At 43.9% G+C, this 18914-nt stretch overlaps 1 protein-coding gene across 1 annotated transcript in view; it reads right to left on the bottom strand.

Annotated features, from left to right (window-relative positions):
- The window catches only part of MACROH2A2 (macroH2A.2 histone), a 63781-nt gene that overhangs the window by 25477 nt on the left and 19390 nt on the right, over window positions 1–18914 (bottom strand). Inside the window, exon 2 of the mRNA XM_019712459.3 lies at window positions 14595–14825. Coding sequence (XP_019568018.1) covers window positions 14595–14766 — 172 coding nt within the window. The 5' untranslated portion in view covers window positions 14767–14825. The remainder of the gene's footprint in view (window positions 1–14594; window positions 14826–18914) is intronic.

The raw sequence follows: 18914 nt of genomic DNA, 5'->3' as shown, positions 1-18914 counted from the left end.
GGACAGTGGGATGGAATATTTGAAATTAATGCCATATTAAACAATCTGATTTGCTGCATTCAGACTGCTGCCCAACCCTTTCTTTTTCTTAAAAAGTGTACCGGTCAAAAAAGAATGTAGTGGGGCGGCTGGCTGGCTCAGTTGGTTAGAGTGCAAGCTCTGAACAACAGGGTTGCCGGTTCGATTCCTACATGGGCCAGTGAGCTGCGCCCTCCACAAGTAGATTGAAGACGAGCTGCTGCTGAACTGATGGCGACTGGATGACTCAGTTAGTTAGAATGTGAGCTCTTAACAACAAGGGTGCTGGTTCAATTCCCGGATGGGATGGTGGGCTGCGCCCCCTGCAACTAAGATTGAAAAATGGTGACTGGACTTGGAGCTGAGCTGTGCCCTCTACAACTAGATTGAAGGACAACAACTTGGAGCTGATGGGCCCTGGAAAAACACACTGTTCCCCAATATTCCCCAATAAAAAAAAGGAATGTAGTTATAAAGCTTTCACTTTATGACTCTAAGTTAAAATGTGCAGCTACCCATTGTGCAAAATAAAAAGGAGTTTCCTGCACCTACTCATCTCAGAGGTCCCACGCTTGGGAGGAAGGCACACTTCACTCATCCCTTTTTCTAGATGGGTCTGGGTGCAAGGAGTCTCCCGATTTTAAGCTTCTGAACAATCTAATTTAATTTAGCATCTAGGACCATCACTCTCCTGCCTCTGTCACCTGCATTTAGAGGAAGAGGTTAAGCATCCTCCCAAGTTCATTAAATTAGCCGTCAGCATGGGAGGCAGGGCTAATGGGAAGCCCTACCTGCTTGGAGCCTTCAGGAAGCCCCTGAAAATCAGGTTATTTTCAGCTTGACATTCAGATGCACAACATGGGATTCACAGATGGAGCATCTGCCAGAATCAAATGCAGCTCAGGAGGAGACTAAAGGCAGCGATTCAGCAGGTGGCACAAAGCGGAGCGCGAGGTGAGGCGTGTGGGTGACTGGGCTCCCAGACTGGCCCTTCCAAAATCAGTTATAAGAGAGAAAACCTTGGTCACGTGCTCTAGTGCAACAGCAGAGGTAGAGCTTTCTTTTTTCTTGTTTTTAAGGAGAAAATCTTCTTAATAACACACAGTGGAAAATCTAGACCATGGAGTTCTTTGTTGGATGTTTAATCTGAACTTTCCTCGGGACAGAGATGTCACCATATAAATGTTTGAAATAACGTTTACCATTATTAATATTTTCAAATGCTGTTCACATGCACCATACAATAAGCATTAGCATTAAATATTTATATGGCATTTCTATAATAAAAAGTGCTAAACCACTGCAAATTCACTCTTATACCATCTTTTCCAGGTTATAGTTGCTACATTCTTGAGTGATTTTATTGATCTTGGGAACTAAAGTATCCTACTGGCAATCAATAGGAAAAGTGGATTTATATAACACTGCAAATTTTGTGGGAAGATCATTATTCTGCTAAGTGGTGGAGACTTCCACGGAAGTTCATAAACTTCCACAGTAAACCTCTCAATTCTTGGAAGTCTCACTTCCAGCAATAGTCACCATCTGGAATGCAGCTGACTGACAGTAAAAAGAATGATTTCTGTAGTCAAAAGGGATGTTGGAAGGCTCACCATGCACATTACTTTGGAAGCGCCTGTGTCCTCTCATTTCATACACAATCTAAACCCACACCGGATATCCAGCCCCCAGCAGATGGGATACACCACATTAAATGGAGGTTTGGAAGAGAGGGCATGGAGTAGCCTCTCCTTCAAGACTGTCTCCTTCCCCGGCCCCTTCCTGCCTGCTCATTTCCCACTAGGTGACGGCATCCATGGGGCTCTGTCTGGGCCCTTTGCTCTGCTCAGGCCATGTAGTCTTCTGGTGGAAACCCATCCAGTTATGGCTCCCGCTTCCAAACACCTGCCCATGTGGTCAGATCTTCACCTTCAGCTCTGCCATGATGTCACCTGGAACGCCTCACTTGAGTGTTCCACAAGTAAATCAAACTCACATCACCAAATCCAAGTCACCTCCTCCCCAAACCTGCTCCTCCCATTGACCTTGGGATTGGCAGCTCCATCCACACACAGACCCAGGAGTCATTTCCTACCCCTTCCTCTCCCTCTCATGTCCTGGCCTTATCGATGTCACACACCTTTGCCCCTTTTCTCCCAGCTTGTTGCCATGACCCCAGTTAAGGCTCTCTTCTCTTTCAGCCCAGCCCAGATAATTGTAATGGCTGTCTAAATGATTTCCTTGCCCCCAGTTTTGTCCTCCTCCAGATCCATGCAACAAGGCCTCTGCTAGCCCATAGGTGCCTTTGTGCAGATTAGAAAAAGATGCCCCTTCCTCAAGACACTACTTTCCTGATTTCTTTAAAACAAGACCCTTTACTGCCATCTGCTGGAAATGCTCATAATAAATGTACAGTTCTTTGAGGTCCATGGTGTGAATGACACTCCCTTAAATGTGTGTCCTTGTGCAGTGTACAACCTGCACAACCAGACATGTGGCCTGGGCTGCCAAAGTAATCTTTTAAAAAACACAAAGGTAATAATATCACTACACTAGATTAAAAAAATGCTTGGTGTTAAATAGATAGACCTAATTGTCTGGAAATGATGGGTTTCAGTGTTACACAATGATTTCATAAAGTGCTCTGAAATTCAACACTGGTTTAAGACCTATTTGTCCTGTCAGTTAAAAATATATAACAAAACACTTTCTCACCAAAAAAAATAGTAAATTATTCATTCTCAGTATCTTACATTTACGTTATATCTTTTGTTGATAGACACAAAATTCTCTTCCAGAATTTGGAGCTTGCTTTTGCAGTCAGTCCTTTTTTCCTTCCTTACATACATTGGAGATGTGAACTGGGCTAAACATTTGGGTTGTTTCCATTTTTTGGCTATTGTGCATAATGCTTTATGAATATTTGTATATAAGTATCTGTTTCAGTATCTGAGTTCAGTTCTTTTGGGCATATATCTAGGAGTAGAATTGCTGGGTCATATAATTCTTTTACGTTTTTGAGGAACCATGAAACTGTTTTCCACAGTGACTACACTATTTTACTTTCTCACCAGCAATGCACAAGGTTCCAATTTCTCCACATCCTTGTCAACACTTCATTTAAAAAAAAAAAAAATTGTTTTATTTTTCAATTACAGTTGACATATGTTAGTTTCAGGTATACCACACAGTGATTAGACATTTATATAACTTAAGAAGTGATCACCCCGAAGATCTAGTACACACCTGACACCATACATACTTATTACAATATTATTGACTATTTTCCTTATGCTGTACTTTACATCCTATGACTATTTTGTAACTACCAATTTGTACTTTTTAAAAAGATTTTTTATTAAAAAACATAGCTCACACACTGTATCAGTTTCAGGTGTACACCACAGTTGTTCATTTATATGCATAAAGAAGTGACCACCATAAGTCCAGCAACCACCTGACACCGTACCACGCTGTCATAATGTTACTGACTATGCTCCCTATGCTGTACATCACATCCCCATGGCTTATTTATTTTATACCTGGAAATTTGAACCAATTATTCCCCTTTTTAAATTTTTCAATTACGTTAATATTCAATATTATTTTAATATTAATTTCAGGGGTACAGCATAGTGGCTTGACATTTATATAATTTAAGAAGTGATCCCCTTGACTAGACTAGTACTCACCTGGCTCTATACATAGTTATTACCATATCATTGATTATATTTCCTATGCTTTACTTTACAACCTCATGACAATTTGTATATTTTCTAACTACCAATTCGTACTTATTAATCCCTTGACCTTTTTCACTGTGCCCTCCAACCTCCTCCCACCTATTACCTCAATAAATCTAGTATCCATTTGACACCATACAGAGTTGTTCCAATATATATATATTTAATTTATTTTTAAAAATTTATTGGGGTGACAATTGTTAGTAAAATTACATAGATTTCAGGTGTACAATTCTGTATTACATCCTCTATAAATCCCATTGTGTGTTCACCACCGAGTCAGTTCTCCTTCCATCACCACATATTTGATCCCCCTTACCCTCATCTCCCACCCCCGAGTTGTTCCAATATTATTGACTATATTCCTTATGCTATACCCTACATCCCCATGACTACTGTATAACAACCAATTTGTACTTCTGAATCCCTTCCCCTTTTTCACCTACATGCCCCCAAACACCCCTCCCATCTGGCAACCATCAAAATGTTCTCTGTATCTATGAATCTGTTTCTGTTTTGTTTGTTCATTTTGTTCTTTAGGTTCCAATTATAAGCAAAATCACATTCCATCCGTCTTTCTCCGTCTTACACTCCACTCAGCACAATACCCTCCAGGTCCATCCATGCCGCCACAGATGGCAAGAACCCATTCCCTTCACGGCCGAGCAATATTCCATTGTGTATATGTACCACCTCCTCTTTATCCAGTCATCCATTGATGGACACTCAGGTTGCCTCTATATCTTGGCCATTGTAAACAATGCTGCAATGACCATATGGATACATGGGTTCCCTTGAAGTACTGTTTTGGGTTTCTTTGGATAAATACCCAGAAATGGTATTACTGTGTTCTTCTTTGTTTTAAGTCTTATTTTGTCAGGTATGAGTATTGCTATTCCAGTTTTCTTTTTTTTTTTTTTTTTTCATTTTCATGAAATAACATTTTCCATCCCTTTATTTTCTGTGTGTGTCTTTCAATCTAAAGTGAGTCTCTTATAGGCATATATATAAGGGTCTTGTTTTCTTATCTATTCATCCCTCCTATGTCTTTTGATTGGAGAAGTTAATCCATTTACATTGAAAGTAATTGTTGATAGATATGTAGTTATTGCCATTTTATTATTCATAATTTTGATTTTTTTCTTTTATCTTAAAGAAGTCCCTCTAACATTCCTTGTAATACTGGTTTGGTGATGAACTTCTTTAGCTTTCTCTCGTCTGGGAAGCTCTTTATCTGTCCTTCAATTTTAAATGATAATGTTGCTAGGTAGAGTACACTTGGTTGTAGGTCCTTTGAATATTTCATCACTTTGAATATTTCCTGCCAATCCCTCTAGTCTGCAAAGTGTTGTTGAGAAATCAGCTGGCCATCTTATGGGGAGCTCCCTTTAAGTTACTAGTTGCCTTTCTCTAGTTGCTTTTAGGATTCTCTTTTTAACCTTTGCCATTTTGATTATAATGTGTCTTGGTGTGGGTCTGTTTGTTTTTTATCTTTTTTTGGACTCTCTGTGCTGTCTGGGCTTGTATGTCTATTTCCTTCACCAAGTTAGGAAAATTTTCAGTCATTTCTTTGAATAGGCTCTCAATCCCTTGCTTTTTCTCTTCTCCTTCTGGTACCCCTATGATGCAAATGTCATTAAGCTTGATGTTGTCCCAGAGGTCTTTTAAGCTATCCTCATTTAAAAAAAAATTCTTTTTTTCTTTTGCTGTGCTGATTGGTATATTTTCTGCTACCTTGTCTTCCAAATCGCTGATTCAACCCTCTGCTTCATCTAGTCTGCTGCTGATTCCTTCTAGTGCATTCTTCATTTCAGTTATTGTATTCTTCACTTCTGACTGGTTCTTTTTTAAGGTTTTTATGTCCTTTTTTATCCTTGCTATTATATCTCTCTGTTGAAGTTCTCACTAAGTTCCTTGAGCATCCTTAGAACCACTGTTTTGAACGCTGTCTCTGGTAGGTAGGTTGTCTCCATATCATTTAGCTCTTTCTCTGGAGTTTCTTCCTGTTCTTTCGTTTGGGACATATTTCTTTATTTCCTCATTTTGACTGCCTCCCTGTGTTTGTTTCTATGTATTGGGTAGATCTGCTATGTCTCTAAGTCTTGGCCGGGTGGACTCACGTAGGTGCCCTGTGGGACCTGGCACAGTCTTCCTTGTCACCTGCTCCGGGAGCTCCAGGAGGGTCCCTTGTGTGGGTTGTGTGGGCCCTCTTGTTATAGTTGAGCCTTGATTGCTATTGGCACGTTAGTGGGTGGGAATGACCCTCAGGCTGACTGGCTGTGTGGTTTGGCCACGTCCATAGCTTACAGGCTGCTGTGCATGGGGTTTACCCCCAAGAAGCAGGATTCATTGACCCCAGGAAACTCTGGTGCCTGTTGAGACTGTCCTTTATGTGTGCCACTTGTGGGGCTAATTTGGTAGTGCTCTGCTGTGATCTGAAGCCAACCTCCTAGCATGTTGTTTCTGGGGCCTCTTTGGAGGGGCTTTGGTGCAGGCCCAGATCACTCATTGCCTGTAACTGGCCAGGGACTACCTAGTAGGAGCTATGAAGCAACCTGAAATTTTTCACTGCCTGTGCCAAAGTTGGAGGCGCATGGGAGAGGCCACTCTGTGAACCGAGGATGGCTGCCACCAGTACCGGGCCTGGGGTAGCTCTGCAAAAAGCCAGAACACACTGAGGCCTGCTGTCACCTGCCAGCTACTTTAACACGTTGCGTATGGCGGGGTTTAAATCCCTCATACCCCTCTGTTCCGGCAGGTTTTTAAAAGAAACTACTTTAAAATGCACTCTTCTCTTTAAACTATAAATGCTTCTATGTCATTTACTATTTTTCTATGAAATTTTTAAAGGATTTACTCACCTATGATGTTAGTAATCCCTCCTGGTGTGATACTGCAGAAAGCAGCTTCCTTTGTGCAGTGAGACACGGCAAAAATTGCATATGTACCGAGTTTCACTTCTCACTTTTTTTGATGCGCACACTTTACACACCCGTGTGTGATATTTTTTCTTTCCTCTTCCCACTATGGGCTCCAGATGATGCGTGGCCAAATCTCCCGTTAGATATTAACGAAACACAAATAATTCAATAAAATATGCAAAGTAAAAAGAGTCAACAGTAAAAACGAGAATTCTCGTTATCCGTCCTTAACACATGGCTCAGAAAAAAACGAAGATTCTCGTGATCCGTACACAACGTGTTAAGGTTCAGCCACTGATAATGCCTCATGCAATACTTGAGTTGGGTGAGGCAGGATCTCAGGTAGTCACTATAGTGGGAAGGGTTGTGGTCACCAGGTTAATGTAGACTCTGGTTTGGTGCCAGCGCTGAGCTTGGAGCTCTTCAGCAAAAGTCTCAAAGCATGTCAAGACCAGTCGCCGCCTGCCTAGGGGCCCGTGGACTCTGATAGTCTTCCAAAAAAGAGTGCAATGTGGGAAGGGCTGGCTGCTTGTGGAGAAAGTGCCTTCAGCTATGCTGAGTTGGGTGGCGTGGGGTCCCAGCTGAGTCAGCAGGGTGGAACAGCAGAGCTCACCAGGCCATTCAGATTCAGATTTGGTCGGTGGGGGCAGGCTCAACATAGAAAAAATGGCACCTGCCTGTTGGCTGTACGTGAGGCGGACCCTACACAGGGAGAATCCCAACTGTCCTCCAGACTTCACTTGAAGCCATACCTCAGTCTGCCCCACACATGCCTCTGATGCCACCTGAGTCACGGTCCCTCTGCTGGAGCCCAGAGTGAGTACCTACAAGTGAGTGAGTCTGTGCCCAGGTCCTTTAAGAGGACGGCTGCATTTCCCGCAGCCTGGTCAGTTGGAATCCCCACTGTTTTACACAGGCAGATGTTGTGGGAGCTTCTTTTCCTGGCACCAGTATTCTGTGCTGGGGATGTTGGTGTGTGGGGGAACCTCTGTGGCCGAGATATCCATCTTGATTCTCAACCTCCACACAGAGGTTTGGGGCCAGCCTGTTTTGCGTCTCTGCCCGTCCTACCAGTCTCAATGTGGTTTCTTCTTTATATCCTTAGTTATAAAACTGTTCAGCTAGACTTCAGATGGTTCTGCAAGTTGACTGTTCTATAATTTAGTTGTAATTTTAATGTGCTCATGGAAGGAAGCAGGCACAGTGTTTACTCTGCCATTTTGGATCTCCCACCCAATTTGTACTTTTTAATCCCTTCAACTTTTTTTCACCCTGTTCCCTAACCCTCCTCCAGTCTATCGCCCTGATAAATGTAGTACCCATCTGACACCATACATAGTTATTGCAGTATTATTGACTATATTCCTTATGCTATATCCCACACCTCATGACTATTTTGTAACTATCAATTTGTACTTTTTTTTTCATTGGGGAACAGTGTGTTTCTCCAGGGCCCATCAGTGCCATGTCTAGTTGTGGAGGGCGCAGCTCGGTTCCAAGTCCAGTCGCCGTTTTTCAATCTTAGTTGCAGGGGGCACAGCCCACCATCCCATGTGGGAATTGAACCAGCAACCTTGTTGTTGAGAGCTGGCACTCTAACTGAGTGCCCCTCCGGCAGCTCAGTGGCAGCTTGTTGTCTTCAATCTAGTTGTGGAGGGCGCAGCTCACTGGCCCATGTGGGAATCGAACTGGCAACTCTTATTGTTAAGAGCTTGTGCTCTAACCAGCTGAGCCATCCGGCCGCCCCCAATTTGTACTTCTTAATCCTTCCCCATTTTTCACCCACCCCCTCAAACCCCCTCCCATCTGCAACCATCAAAATGTTCTGTGTCTACGAGTGTGTTTCTGCATTGTTTGTTTATTTATTTCATTCTTTAGATTCCACATATAAGTGAAATCACATTGCATCTGTCTATAGCTGTCTGACATATTTCACTCAGCAGAATACCCTCCAGGTCCATCCATGCCGCTGCAGATGGAAAGAACCCATTCCTTTCCATGGTCAAGCAATATTCCATTGTATATATGTACCGCCTCCTCTTTATCCATTCATCCATTGATGGACACATCTTGGCCATTGTAAATAATGCTGCAATGAACATATGGATGCACAGGTCCCCTCGAAGTAGTGTTTTGGATTTTTTTGGATAAATGCCCAGAAGTGGGATTCCTCGGTCCAACAAAGGCTTGTTGTAGCCTTTGTTTTAAAGTCTATTTTGTCTGGTATAAGTATTGCTACCCCAGCATTTTTTTCCCCAATTCCATTTTCACAAAACAACTCTTTTGATCTCTTTACTTTCAGTGTGTGTCTTTCAATGTGAAGTGAGTCTCTTGTAGGCAACATATTATGGGTTTTGTTTTCCTTTTTAAAAATTTTTTATTGGTGAATATTGGGGAACTGTGTTTTTCCAGGACTCATCAGCTCCAAGTCATTGTCTTCAATCTAGTTGTGGAGGGCGCAGCTCACTGGCCCATGTGGGAATCGAACCGTGTTATGAGCACTGCGCTCTAACCACTGAGTGAACTGGCTGCCCACCGGTGGCTCAGCTCCAAGCTCAAGGCGTTGTTTCTCACTGGCCCATGTGGTACTCCAACCAGCGATCTTGGTGTTATGAGCACTGTGCTCTAACCATTGGGCCAACTGGCTGCCCAGGGTTTTGTTTTCTTATCCATTAATCCACCCTTTGTTTTTGATTGGAGCATTTAATCCATTTACATTTAAAGTGATTGTTGATAGATATGTAGTTATTGCCATTTTATTATTCCTTTTTTTGATTTTTTTTTTCCCATCTTAAAGAAGTCTCTCTAACATTTCTTATAATACTGGTTTGGTGGTGATGGACTCCTTTAGCTTTTTCTCATCTGGGAAGCTCTTTATCTGTCCTTCAATTCTGATATCTGAAATGATAACTTTGCTGGGTAGAGTAATCATGGTTACTCTAATCATGGTAAGTCCTTGCTCTTCATCACTTTGAATATTTCCTACCAATCCCTTCTGGCCTGCAAAGTTTCTGTCAAGAAATCAGCTGACAATCTTATGGGAGCTCCCTTATGAGTTACTAGTTGCCTCACTTACTGCCACGGCCTTTACTATAGTTTGCCCAAGATACCTGCATCTGTAGCTCCAGCCAACATCTCCCTCCTTGGTTCCACACACGTCTAGTAGGTCTTCACTCAATTACAGCAATAGTTGCATGAACCAAATTGCTACCATGTGCTTGGAGTGGTGCTAAGCACTTTTCGTGCATTATCTTATGTAATCCTCAATGAAACCATAAGAGTAAAGCAACATGCCTAGTTCTTAGCTGCTAAGTGGGAGAGCCAGAATCCAGCATCCCTAACCACTCTGCCCGCTGGGGCATCTTGTAGACACTCAAACCCTTCAGGTCCCAAACCAAGCCTCTCATCCTGTGTCCTATTTCTCTTGCACTGTGTCCTGCTTCAGCTCCAGGTGCCATTCTCCACACACCAGCTGCTTTCCTCTCTTCTCTTCTTCTTGGCTGGACTCCTTATATAAATTCTCCATCCTCTTGTCTCCAAGTCCACATCTCCACTCCTCAACCCACGTAGCTTGGTTTGAAAGGAAGTAGCCAGCCCGAGGCTTAAGATTCATGCCATCCATGATGCCCCTTCCCCCTTATCCATTCCATTATTAAGCAAAGCTGACTCTACCCTCCGAATAGCTCCCAAATTTGTCCATTTCTTCTCATCATCCTCACTATGCAACCCTAGTCCTGGCCACTGTCAGTTCTCAAAAGTGACACTAAAACAGACACACTGGTTTCCTGGACACTGATCTTACTTCCTGAGAACAGTTCTCCACCTAAAGCCCCAGTGATGCCCCTAGAATGCCACCTCCTCTCTTCAGTGCCTTCCCCTGGCGTGTGTGCAAAATGTATACATTATCATTGTGGCCCTCAAGGACCCCCCCCTCCTACCCCATCTCATTCCCCCCCACCCTACCCCAGCCCAGCCATTTCCCAGCTTGTTCCAGGCACACGGAACTTCCTCTGGTTTCTGGTAGAGGCTACACGCTTCCTCTAAACTTTGGGTCTTCACCCTTGTTCTTCCCCAACCTGACAATCTTCCCCTAGCTCAACCCCTCCATCTGAATCTAATTAATTCCTACTAATCCCTACTCTGGCTGCCCGCCAGAATCACTTGGGAGAGCTTTTAAAAACCCTGATGCCCAGAACATACCCCAGAATCTCTGGGGGTGAGACCCAGGCATCAGGATTTTAAATCAATCAATTTTAAAAAAGCCAGGATTGAGAACCTGGTTTAGGTCTTAAGCACCCAGCTTTACATTAGGAAGCCTCCCCTGCCCCCTGTCCCCACTTCCCAAAGCTCGTCAAGCTTCCCTGATCAACATGCAGGTTGTCTTATTGTGATGTATTTAGTGCTTGTCCAACTGCTAGAATGCAAGCCTAGCGAAGGCAGGACTATGTCTGTCTGTTTTCCATTGTGTCTGCAAGGCCTAGTCCAAAGGAGAAACTCAGTCAGCATTTGTGTTGTGAATGTTGAAGGTCATTTCAAGGGTGTCAGGAGGCTTTCACATTTTGGACATCCTTTCCTAAATAAAACCAATTGATGACTCCTCCTCAAAAAAAAAAAAAAAAAAAAAAAAAAAAAAGAAGAAGAAGAAAGAAAGAAAGAAAAAGAAAAAAGAAACAACTGACAAAAATCCCCTCTGTACTTATTCAATAATGATTCAATCCTTTGGCTTTGGCTTAACACTCCTTATCTCATTAAAATGCAAATATATCCCAAAATACAATACCTTAATGGAATTAGTCATTATACTTTGCCCTGAATGATGTCATCAGCTCTTAATAGAAGAGAGACAAGAAGCATTACTATTTATTTCGTGCATCCCAGGGACCAGAAATTTTTCACACCTGAAGCTCTAGAAATGCCCAAAGCTTAGAGAGATTCAGGAATCAGCCCAAGGTAGCAGAGCTGGTAAATGATGAACAGATTTAAACTGACATCTAACTAAGCCTGTGCTCTCTCAACTCCAGCCTGAGTTTGGAGGGGAGAAAAAGCACGAAAAGAAGGGAAGTCACACAGGGAAGGCAGGCCTGCGCCTCAGAAGACCAAACGTCGCCTTCTCTATTTGACCCAGGAGGGTGCTGGAGGCTGGCACTGCAGTTGGTGTATTAATGGCAATAGCATCCTCCTAGGTGCTCATCTTCTCTTCTATGTCATGTGCAACCCATTAGCAAATCCTGTTGGCTTTGCCTTCGAAACATATCGGTACTCGGACCACCTCTTGGTGCCTTCACTGCCCACTCGCCAACCACATGCCTTTCACCGGATCTCTGCAATTGCCTTCCAGCTGCTTTCCCTGCTTCTGCCTTGTACCCCTCGCCCCCAGGGTCAGATCACTTCCACCTCTGCTCAAGACCCTCCAGAGCTCCCATCAGCCCATTTTCCCTTGGGCTTCATTTACAGTCCAAGCCCCCTTCCCCAGCTCCAGCCCTCTGGCCCCACTGCTGTTGCCCTAACACTCCTCGCGTCTGTCTTCCCTGGGCCTGGGGTGTCAGCCCCCACATATCCACAGGCCCGCTCCCTGGCGTCCTTCAGATGCCACCCCTTCAGGGGGACTTTCCTGGACCGGCACCATTTACAACTCCCCTCGCCTCTCTTCCCCATTTCCTGGAATACACTGTTGTCCCTTCCTGCTGTCTTTGTCCCTCAGCACTCGGCGCCGCCCGATGCACCCCATTCGCTCCACTTAGCTGCTGCCCGTTTCTCCCGTCGGGAGTGCATTCTGCTTGAGAGTGAGGACTCCTCTCTGCCTGGGTCGTATATCAGCATCTAGAACAACACCTGGCATGTGCTAGGTGTTCAGTAACCATTTGTTGAGTGAATGGAGGATTCTGAGAAATCAATTTGAGAAACAGGGTGATGCTCTACTTTGGGGTACTGTAATTCCTTCAAGTAAAAGCGTGACGTGCAGGCTGTAGTAGGCATTGCGGTGGTGGTGGGGGCTCTAATCCAACACAAATTACAAATCATATCAATGGTGCAATCCTATTACCAGGACTGCCATGTACACTGACACGTACGTACTTAATAAATATTTGTTGAATGAATAGGGAAACGTAAACTTTTACCTGAACCAAAGACAAACAGATGCCAATGATTAAAAAGGCCACATTTTGTTGTATTATGCATGAAATTTAGGCTTTTGCGAAGTGGAGGCACAGGAAGCACTGAATTATTTTGATCGTACAAACATTATAACGGGGCAGTGTAGTGTAGCAGAAAGCACACAGCTTGCAGTCGAAGGACTTCAGGGAACCCTATCTCCCCACTTGGAGGCTGCAGATCTCTGGGCTGCCCAGTGTTTTCCCGTCTCAGGGGGTGATAGTGACCTAACAGGTTGTTTTAAAGCTTCATTCACCACCTTTCTCAAAGTCCTTCCTCTCCATCCTGGAGCCAGCAGATTTTCCCAATAGATTCCTGGGTTCTACCCTAGACTCAGTGAATAAGACGACCAGAGGAGGGGTGCAGCCAGGAGCCTGCATGCAAACAAGCATTTCCCGAGCCTTTGGGCCTGTGCTAGGAGATGGGTACCACCCTGCTCCTCGGGCGCGCCCTGGGACAGCAGCATCAGCATGACCTGGGAGCACGTTAGAAATGCAGAGTCTCAGGTCCCACCCCAGACCTTGTCAACAAGGTCCCTAAGTGATCTCCACTTTGAAAAGCACTGCTCTATCACACGGATTAAATCGACTTTCAGAGCCCTCCAGCCCTTCTCTCCAACCTCCTAAACGATCCTCCTAAAAAACTTTTAGCCCAGGAACAAGCCTTTCATTTCACAATAAGGGACAGGCGTAAGGTGCTGAGTTCTGCCTGACAGAGGTCCAGGGGCAGAAGGTTTCCACTGGTGGATCAAGCAAACCTTTCACTAATAACGGTGCTTGGGTGAGCGACGGGGGAACAAAAGGGCAGAATAGGACTGAGCATTGAAAAAGGAAGAGATTGCTCGAGGGAGAAGCAGGAGGAAGAGAGTGACCGGGCACAGAAACTGGGTCCAGCCCTACCACACTTGGGGTGTTCGTGCTACGGGGGACTCGCTTCTGAGTAGACAGTTTGGGGAGGTTTGCTTTTTTCCCAGTGGACTTCCCAAGGGATTTATCTCTGGTGTCTGGAGTTTTGTTAACCTTGGGCAAAGTCGGAGACATTGCTGCTCATGGCTGAAATGGCCCCTTCAATGAAGTAATCACACATATTTACATATTTGTATATATGGATATATATTTTAAAAGCATACTTGAAATTTTAAAGTATGGTTTCCATTTAACTATGCCATAGAACAAGAACCAAAAATCTAAATAGAAAGTTACTCAAATAGATAAAGAACACACACAGCAAAAATCTCCTTTTAGTAAAAAAATAATTTTAACAACCAAGATGGGAAACTATTTCCTAGGTACCCACTGTGCACAGAGAATCACCTCTGTAAAGGAGAACCAACCGAAGATGCTTTTGATGCTCAGGCCAGCGTTACTTCCGGACAGAGTTCTAGTTTTAATACACCAGGATAATCGATGTTTAATGAAGGCTTTGAGAGAAAGTGAAGACACCCTTTTACAAAACGAATAGCAACTCCCATGGTCCTCATAGTTCCTCTTCTTCAGGGACCTAGGTTTTTACATATTACATCTGCCTAAGGGAAGACACACCTTATTAGGGGCTGGCCTGGAAAAGCCACTTTACGTGGGTCTCTTCCTCCCATGTTGATCATCTGTCCTTCTTATGCCCCTTTCTCTCCTGAAAGCCTGCAGATATTGATTTTAGCCAAGCAGGCAAGATGAAACCCAGTTACCACCCACTGCAGCCTTGTGACAACACCCCTCCCAGCCTGTGTGAGAGGGACCCAGGGGAGGGTGGTTCACACTACCTGCCAGGTACTCGATGACGGCCGCCATGTACACGGGAGCACCCACGCTGATCCGGTACTTGAACGTTCCTTTCTTCAGGTAACGCATCAGCCTCCCCACTGGGAAGATGACACCTGCCCTGGCTGAACGGGACAGCTTGGACATTTTCTTCTTCCCACTCCGGCCCGACATCTTGCCTCAGTTTCCCTCTCAGCTTGCTGACACAGTGGCCTCCCGGCACTAACGCAGTACTGAAAAAGAAAGAAGACAGGGTGAGGAAGTGCGGCTGGCAAACATCTTGGGACAGTGGTATGGCCCTCGAGCAGCATGTGAAAGCCTGAGAGCCTTGTTGAGGCAGCTGAGACCTGTCTGCCCCCGTAGGGTGCTGCAGGCAAGGAGCTGGCCTAGGGTCTTTGCAGGCCATCGGCAGGCCTACCCACAAACATCTCCTCACCCCATCAAGCCAGCCCAGTCTCAATAGGAGAGGCCAAAGAAACTATCACTAGAGAGAGAAGTCATGGTTCTGTAGTCAGCTGAACAGTGGCTTCCAAAGATGTCCACCTCATCACCGCCAGAACCATCTGTGAATGTGTCAGCTTACAGGGCAAAAGGGATTTTGCAGATGTGATTAAATTCAGGATCTTGAGATGGAGAGATCATCCAGGATTATCTGGGTGGGTCTAATATAATTGCAAAGGTCCTTATAAGGAGGAGGAGATCAGAGCAGTAATATGACTACTATTTCCACGAAAATAAGACCGGGTCTTATATTAAGGTTTGCTCCAAAAGACGCATTCGGGTTTATGTTCAGGGGATGTTCTCCTGAAAAAGCATGCTAGGGCTTATTTTCCGGTTAGGTCTTATTTTTGGGGAAACACAGTAAAGGAAATGAACACTCCCTTGAGAGTCTCCAGAAGGAACCAGCCCTGCCATCTTCATTTTAGCCCAGTGAAACTGATTGTGGACTTCTGACCTCCAGACTATAAGAGAATAAATTTGTGTTGTTTCTTTAAATTTATTTTAAGTGTGCTTTTCCAGGACCCCTCAGCTCTAAGTCAAGTAGTTGTTTCAATCTACCTGTGGAGGGCGCAGCTCACAGTGGCCCATGTGGGGATTGAACTGGCAACCTTGTTGTTAAGAGCCAAGCTCTAACAAACTGAGCTAACCCACTGCCCAATTTGTATTGTTTTAAGCCACTAAATTTGGGGGTAATCTGTTATAGCAGCAACAAGAAAACTAACATGATTCCTCTTTTCTCTGATTTGCTTCTGCCTGTTTTAATACATAGTATTTTGTTATTATGGCCATGCCTATTATGATAGGACAGCTCATGGCTGAGTGCATTTCTCAAATGGAAACACTGTTCTAAATTTCCAATAATGTAGCATTCCTAAAAACAGAAACATGCCAGAAGAGGCAGTTTTATTGACTACCGTGTTTTGCCCGAAAATAAGACCTAACCGGAAAATAAGCCCCTAGCATGATTTTTTCAGGAGGACATCCCCTGAACATAAGCCCAAATGCGTCTTTTGGAGCAAGAATTAATCTAAGACCCGGTCTTATTTTTGGGGAAACACGATATGCTAATGCACAGTAACCAAACATAGCAAATAAAAAGCCAGAATGCAACCCAAGCTTCTGCTCCTTGGAATGTGGAATTCAGGTTGATGTGGGGGAGAAAGTTCAGAATCAGCGTGAAGAGGTGACCTCAAAACAGTGCACTGAGAAGCATGTATATAAGTCATTGTTATTTCAAGAAGCTATCTTCTGTGTGAAGATAAAATAATTACATGCTTCTGAAAAAGTCTCTGAAAGGCTAAAACTAATTCAGAGAATTGTAACAGAGCTTAACAATTGGTTGAGGGAGTAGTGTGTTGGTTGAGGGAATATTGTGACCAAAAAATGGAATATAATTCAGAACAAATGAAAGCAAAGGACTAAGGACAAACAAGCAGGACCAAAGAAAAGGAACCAGAAAATTTCTAGGAACTGTGTTAATGAATCAAGATTCTCTGCCCCAAAGGCAACAGTGGTCATTTCATTTGTGGATGGAAAATGAGAAAGTAAAAAATAAGCTGAAATTTGTTCTACCTGTTGAGGCAGCCATCTCAAATTTTGGCTAGATCAGCTTATCAACACACAAAATGGCAATGAAAAGGCCTAAGAAAGTGGCTAAAATAAAAGGATGATGGAAGACAGTGCTAAATGAATGCATGACTAACATGAAAGATACAAAACTGGGATTTATTTACTCTGGGTGGAAGAATGAACACAGAGTTCAATTTTCCAAAGTATCTGCTTATTATGACTGAGGAGTTTTATATAAAACTATGGAATTAGCAACAAACCCTATTCTCAAAACTCTTATTCCCAAGGTGAAGGAAGTGAGTTGTAAGCATTTTATGACATACTTCACATACATTAAGTTTCGTTTTCTCTTTCTTTCTTCCTTCCTTCCTCTCCTTTCTTTCTTTCTTTCCTTCTTCTTTCCCTCCCTCCCTCCCTCCCTTCCTTCCTTCCTTTTTTAAGGAGGGCACAGCTCACAGTGGCCCATGCAGGGATCGAACCTGCAACCTTGGTGTTATTAGCACCACACTCTATCCAACTGAGCTAACTGGCCATCCCACATACGTTAATTTTAAATGCTTATACATACTTACTATGCTCCCATCTTATGTATTGTTTTGCCACCAAAAGATCTCGGTATACAAGTACATCAAAGTTAAGAGCAAGCAAAGATGAGCAAATAGCCTTAGATACGATCTCTTTCTCAGTAAGGCACAGGGATAAAACAATATCACTGTTTTCAGAATTTCAACGTTTTCTGTGTTCCCACCGTCCGAGGCTGCTAACTCTCATAAATCTACTTACAGATGTCCTTTCTTGGAGGAAGCAAGCAACGGCATAGTAGGATTATCACCATCAATTTACTATGTTCAGGAAACATAGATCAGTTATCAGCGAACGTCCTAAGTACCTGTTTTTGGTCATCACTGTCTCAGGGTACAGGGGACACATAAAGGACTGTGAAATGGCCCTTGTCCTCGGAGATAGCTACACAGCACGTGGTTTGCTAGCTGGTGGTGGTGTTCAAAATGGAGGTGGCTCCCGGTATAGTGGAAAGAGCCCAGGACCGGGAACAGGAAGCCCTGGGCATGGGCTCATTTCTATGCAACTAGTGATGTGAGCTCTGAGTGCCATTGGTGTGGGACTCGTGGGTGAAACAGAGAAGGGGCTAATTGATCCTGAAGGTCCTCTGGTCTTCAACAGCCCAACTTTTTCAACTTTCAAATGGTTCTGGAAAAGAAGTTTAGTCTCTTTAAGAAATGCGTTCTAAAGTGTTAATAGCCTGTGCAGGTTCATAAAGATGTATTAGTATTGGTGACTCCACTAAGCCAATTATGTGCTTTTTTCAATTACTGGTACGTGGAGGAAGGGGGGCAGATTAGTAAGTCTGGTTGCCAAGGAAACCACCTAAAAAAACCATCAGAAGGTGGACATGCCCTGTGGATATGATGCATGCTGGATGGTCATGACTTCTCCCAACAGAGAGAACCATGTGCAGAGTACAAATGACGTAAGGGCAGGACCCCTCATTCCCCCTTCCCCATTTTCCTTAAATGCAAATAGCCAGAAAATGAGTAGATGTACAGGATAGAGCCACCTAGAGACTTTACCAGTGTCAGCCAAGAGGAGTCACAAATCTCCTTAAAAATTGGACATTTGGACAGGCAGTAGAAGAAAAAAAAGTAGCTGCAGGGCTTTAATCCCTAAAACACTCATGAAGGTAATAAAATAGTCAAGAAAGGAAAACCCAGTTTAGATCCAATAGAGAAACATACTAGCTGAATATTGTAAAATGTAGGGATCACCCCAGACACAGTATTTTACAACAAGGCTTTATTTTTTGGCTTCAAGACTTACCTCTAGGTTAGGACGTCAGACAAAGCTGAAGGTGCAGTCCATTTGTGACTGACTATTGTATGTGCTTTACTAGGACTTTGTTACCTGAGTAGCCCATCATGTCAGGCACTGTGTTGAGTTTAAGCAGTTGGCACCTAACTCTTGGGTGCCAGGGGCTGGGAGGCCCCTGTAAATTGTAAGAACCAGAAAACATCCAGGACTCCCTAGGGAAGCAAGGAGAAGGCCTGATGGGAGCTCACGTATCCCACCCACTGGAACTCATAGATGGAAGTGCTGCCTCTCACCTCCTGGAACCACTTGAGTGAAGACCCTGCCCTCTCTAGACCACCACGCTCCCTAGTCTGTGCTGGACTCTGCCTGGAGTTTAAGAAATTATAACCCCTGACTCCCTTCTTTCCCAGGCCACCCTTGCCCCT

The sequence above is a fragment of the Rhinolophus sinicus genome, chromosome 15 (genome assembly GCF_057876585.1).
Source record: "Rhinolophus sinicus isolate RSI-liver-muscle chromosome 15, RSI-T2T, whole genome shotgun sequence".
NCBI lineage: Eukaryota > Metazoa > Chordata > Mammalia > Chiroptera > Rhinolophidae > Rhinolophus > Rhinolophus sinicus.
Note: the sequence above shows the minus strand (reverse complement) of the source record. Positions and strands in the feature narration are given on the sequence as shown.